We start from the raw sequence: 6,003 nt of genomic DNA on the forward strand, positions 1-6,003 counted from the left end.
TTTATAAATTAATATATGATAATAATAATAATGGATATGCCTAGAAGCGAAGTGAGAGGAAATGGAATTATATGCAGTCATTAAGTAGAACGAAATGTGTGCGCTCTCTTAGAGATATGTTAAAAAGGCTGATCGATCAGCCTCGAGAAAAATTTACGCTTGCTCTCACTGACGGCCGCCAATTGGCAAAGCGAATTGATTGGGTCTCGCCATCTAACTTACAATCTAGGAATCGAATTATTATTGTTTTGCTAAACATCAAGGTGTTTTATGCTTTTTGTAATAAAAATGAACTTGATTTTCACGTCCCCTAGTTATTTGATTTGAAATTGATTGATCTTGATTGATTACAGTCTTTGGAATGCGCATATGAAACTCGTTGGGTGGTGGCGAGTTTCGAAATTCGAATAAATTATATATAAGGTGTAAAGATGTACTTATTTTACTTACATCGTACTTATAAAGGACATTGTTATTCCAAAAGTCGCCATGACAGATGACTGAATATGGTGCCGCTTTGGCACCCTTAACGCAATCGGGCAAAATTTTACATAAATTATCTTCGACTTTATGCAAAATTTCTATATGCTTCTGCTGATGTTTAGGATCTTGAAGTAGAAGGTTACGTGCACGCTTTATATAGCGTTTACCGAATTCCACTGTCACCGTAGCCATATTCTCAATGAATAAATCTTCTTTGATTTTCGCTATTAATGCGTTGAATTTTTGTGGTTTACGAGCTTGCAAAACAAACGATAGGGCATGCAATTGAGCAACTGAGCGAAATGTTTCCATAACTAAATTATAAGTTGGCATCTGCATGCGCGCGTTTGTTTTATAACCGCTTATTGACAGATCTTCGAATATAATGAATTCGTTGTTCGGTTCTAATGAATAGTAAAGCATATCGGGCACGACATTGAATGGAAGGCTTTCATTTGGATAATTTAATGCTTGTAAGCGTTCTTCATATAATTTACGATATTCGCCAAACACTTGTTCGTACATTAGTACCTCTTTGGCATAAAAATCGGCCACATGCATTTGAGCACGACGTGCCGGGTGTTTTGGTGAAATTTTTACAATGCTAATAAGCTCTTTGCTCGTTGCAATTTCTAGGTCATTGCTTGTGAGAGCTTTCATCGTCATCTGCAATACCAAACCGTAAGAGTTCTCACCAAATTCCGATATGGGTCGGGTTATTAATTCATATTCTTTAAAGCCTTTCTCAGCGGCCAAACGATGAAAAAACTTGAAAATTTTCGGAGAGATTTCTTCAGAGTCAATATTGTTGCCTTCGTTTACCATTTCAGGGCACTGCGCCGTCGTCGCGATGCTGCTAGTAGTGGTCGTGGACATTGCTGAATTGCCATTATTATTATTAACTGTATTCGCCATTGGAGTTTTGTATATGATAATCTTTTTCTTTTTTTTTTTTTTTTTTTTCTACTTATTTATTTATTTACTAATATAATTATTTAATTTTATTTTGTACTTAACTTGTATTTATTAATTTCTTTTTTATATTAACTTTTTAAATATTTTCAAAATTTTTTTAACGAAAATTGATAAACTAGCGGTTATGTTGTTTTCACAAAAACCTGTTATTATTATTATTATTATTTTTACTTTTATTATTATTATTATTATGTTTTCTTAGCTTAGTACAACGCTTGCTGTTGGACTGACTGCATATATTGTGTTTTATTCTACTATTTATAGTGTTTTTTGTTTGTTTTTTTCAATTTTTTTTAAATTTTTTTTTTTTTTTTTTTTTCTTTTTTTGAATAACATTGAGAGTGTACCTGTGTGCACTACACTACACCATTGAAAACGTAAAACAGCACACAATCTCGCAGTCATGTATGTGTGGATGGATGCGTGAGCTTTTTTTCTTTTCTTCTTCTAGTGGGTGCGTTGTTGTTGTGTTTTCGGTTACTAAAAAGAAATTAAACTCTGAAATATTTGTTGCTGTTTACGTTCTCTGTAATCTTGAGTTATTGTTGTTTTTGTGTTTTGTTTTTAAGAGAAACGTTTCCTTTAACATCTGCGTTGCTTTGTTTTTGTTGTTTTTTCTTTGCTTTTTTTTGTTTTTTTTTTTTTTTTGTTTGTAGAAAATTCCGCATTGTTAATTATTTCAACTGCCTGTTTGTGTTGTTGTCTGTTATTGTGGTTGTTGTTTGTTACAGTTTCTTTTATTGTCTTTTAGGGTTTGTTTGGGTTCTACAAATGTTTTATCCTCATCGTCATGAGAGTATAACAACTTTATCATCCCATTCGTGAAACAAAGTACAAGAAATTCGCTGCAAAACACCAAAGAAAAGATAGATATATACACAATATACATAATATAAAAAAGTTTTCCATTCGAAATGAATTCTGCTCGAATGAAGAATTTCTCTGGACTTGTGGATAAATGAAATTTTTTCTTCCTTGATGCGAAGGGTACAATTCTCTGAAATTATTGGCCATGTGTTTAAAAAAAAAAAAAAAATTATATATATATATATGTATACGTATATAGAATTTCGGAAATAGTGTATTCCCTTTGTAAAATATATATAAAGTATATATATATAAATCATATGTATATATAAATCGCCAATTAATCTTAATATCATGTATAAGGTGATAAATCCATCACAGCTATATTTACGAGATCTACGGGGAATATTGAAGTCAAACTTAAAATTAATTGGCGACAGATGATGGATTATATTGCTGATGGGAATATTACGGAATATATTTTCTTATCAATTTCACCTTTGTTTTTGGAATCTACATTATATATAAGATCCATGCGAAGTCTATAAAATCGAAATGTTGCTAATCAACCGTGAAGTTGTTACGAATCAAATGACAAGAATAGTAAACTTCCAAACTCCAAACTCAGTGGTGGATATAAAAGCTTTACAGTTATTATCTCATGCTTATGCATGATTTTTTTTTTTTTTTCTTCTTTTGATATAACTAATTTTTCATTTTCTTACAAATTTTAAAGCCTACGTTTTTTTTTCTATTTTGTAAAACTTGCTTATTTTTAGGACGGACATGTTTAGAATTTTTAATGAATTTTTTGCCTTCATATTTAAACGCATATTTTCTCCATAAAATTACAATTATGTACAATTTGGTGACACGAAAACAACGAAAAAAAAAAATTTTTTTTTATTTGGGCGATCCTCAAACGTCCAATAACTAGACTTACACTCGTATTGAAATTGAATTGATTATTTATGATTCTTGACGACAAGCGACACATTTAGCTCTCAGACAGACGACTAATAATTCTTGTCATCTACTTGTCAGACAGACGACTCTTTTAAGCTGTCCAAGGTTGTAGGCACTTGTTTCATAGTCTCTTTAAGAAGCATTATAATAATATCATTAATGATATCGTTTCGGCGATACCTGCTTTATGCAGATAAACGCATTTTGCCGTCACTCTGCTTTCGTTAGGTATCGTTTTCAACTCAAACACAAGCTAGAAATTACAAAGTCTACCAGTTTGTTGTAATTGCGATAAGGATTTCAAGAAATTCATTTAACAAAGGATGCATGGTATTACGTTTTTCCTTGTTATTCTCGTCCGGTTATATTCGAAAATCACAATAAACGATACACCAGAAATCATTTCACAATTATAGAAAGTTATTCATTTTGTTGTTCATCATAAAATTACGTGCAAATAGAGCGGAGAATATGTTGAAATAGCTTTAAAATTCATACAATAACCCATAAGGAGGTAAAAAATATGATTTCATACATGTTTAATGTACGATAACTGCAATGCGATGAACGATAGATATATATATATATATATATATATATATATATATACGTGCAAATAGGACGGAGAATATGTTGAAATAGCTTTAAAATTCATACAATGACCCATAAGGAGGTAAAAAATATGATTTCATACATGTCTAATGTACGATACCTGTAGTACAATGAACGATCGATGTATATATATATATATATATATATATATATATATATATGTATATATATTTATGTGTGTGTTTGTGTGTGTGTGTGTGTGAGTACATTAATGTATTCCATAAATTGTATATATATATATACATATATATATATATATATATATATATATATATACATATATATCTTGCAGTTAAATATTGATGTATTGAAACATTTTTCCCCAGACGAATGCAAATTTTTGCTTGTCTTTAAAGCCGTATTGGACAAAGAATTCTATCGATTGATTATAAAATGAACTTAATGGTGTTAAATTACATTTGTGTTCATTTTTTTTATTTATTTATTTTTTTTTTGGGAGAGCGAATTATTTAAGTATATAATAACTCTTATAAAAATGATTAAAGTGTAATTTCTGAAAGAAGATTAACTTGTCCGCCTTTATTCATAGAAATTTAGTCGTTTTAAATTATTTAAAAAAAAGAAAAAGAAAAGAAAAAATGACCCTAATGAAACGGGCTTGACCGATTGTAGTAGTCGCAGTTGTTTATCTTTAACAATAATATATTTAAAAAACCATTAAAATGTCAAATTTGTTTATATTTCATCTAAAATTTCAAATTTATTCTAAACCAGATTTACATCCGTAAACAAAACTCTTTCTTTTCTTATTATTGTGTTGTTAGTGTTGTATTGTTGCTTCATGATCTACGTATTTTTGTTTTTTTGTTTTTTGCTTGTTTTTTTTTTTTTTTTTTTTTTTTTTTTAAATTAATTTTTTTGTTTTATTGCATAATTTAAAACGTCAAAGGTTATTAACTTTAGTTTTGTATTGTCATGCAATTGTAATTAAATTTTATTGCAATATTGCGTTTTTTTTATATTTTTTTTTTTTATTTATTGTCTAACGTCCTTAAGTAAAGCAAAATCAAGGGCAGGTACAGCACCACTACAAAGTATTGGTAACATAGACAAAGAATCTCGTTTAGCTACGCACTCATAGAGCAGTCAGTGACCCTGCAAGTGAAAATTCCAAAAACCATTAAAGCCACTAACCTTGAATTTGACACGGGTATGCATGCATGCATGCATGTATGTGCATCTTATCTACTAAAGATGAATAGCAAAAAAAAAAGACTAACAAAAGCTTCATACTCGTATTGTTTTCATCTCTACATAGACGCGTTGTTGACGCGTCAGAAGCAAGCAACAAATTCATTAACTATTTTAATAATAATAATAATAATAATATCGTAAGCAAGAAATCTTATGCTAATCGGTTATAATACTTGATGTTTTTATATCTTGCAATATATCGCATTTTTCATCATCTCTACGAGTTATGATCTTCGCCTGGTGGCGTGAGTTCACTTAAGTGTAGGAAAATCAACAAAACCGACCTTGTAAGTATAAGTGCCATAATATATTTGAATTAATTTTCCTATTAATTGATGACGATGACGATCATAATGATTTATTAGTTAGTTGAACTAATCGAGATTACGTTTACGTGAAAAAATTTCTACAAAATTCGAAGATAAGAAATCTTATGCCATAAGTGATCGCAGAACGTTACAAATGCAATATTAAAATTAATTTATCTAAAATTTAAGAAATTTTTGAAAATTTTAACAAAATATTATTCTGAGAAACTTTTGCGAGATAATAAACTCAGACCTATAGACCTGTATCAATGTGAAATGTAAAAGTGATCTCGACTGATTTAATGTTCATATATAACAAACATTTTACGACGTTCGAACGATGATCGAGTAGTCAGTTTGTTCGTTCGGCCATTGATCTGCCTTTCATTCAAAAATACCGACCAAAAAATGGAGCTTCTTAGTAAGAAGTACATAGATATACAAAATGATGATGGTTAGTATTATTCATTTATCGATCTACATCGTTGTCGTATTAGATCTCTTAGAAATGCATATTTTGGAGACGATAAGATACATATTTTTATATATATAGAAAAATGAACTCATAGCTTTATGCCGCCCCGAAGTTAGCATTGGAATATTTTTTCAATAAATTGTCTCTCAATTTGACTTACAT

General features: G+C 29.7%; 1 protein-coding gene across 1 annotated transcript in view; it reads right to left on the reverse strand.

Annotated features, from left to right (window-relative positions):
* LOC119631433 overlaps window positions 1-1,470 on the reverse strand; it is a 2,499-nt gene extending 1,029 nt beyond the window's left edge. Inside the window, exon 1 of the mRNA XM_038023623.1 lies at window positions 451-1,470. Within this exon, the coding sequence (XP_037879551.1) occupies window positions 451-1,398 (948 nt within the window). The 5' untranslated portion in view covers window positions 1,399-1,470. The remainder of the gene's footprint in view (window positions 1-450) is intronic.
* Between the last annotated feature and the right edge of the window lie 4,533 nt (window positions 1,471-6,003).

This window comes from Glossina fuscipes, unplaced genomic scaffold (assembly GCF_014805625.2).
Source record: "Glossina fuscipes isolate IAEA_lab_2018 unplaced genomic scaffold, Yale_Gfus_2 1, whole genome shotgun sequence".
NCBI classification, from domain to species: domain Eukaryota; kingdom Metazoa; phylum Arthropoda; class Insecta; order Diptera; family Glossinidae; genus Glossina; species Glossina fuscipes.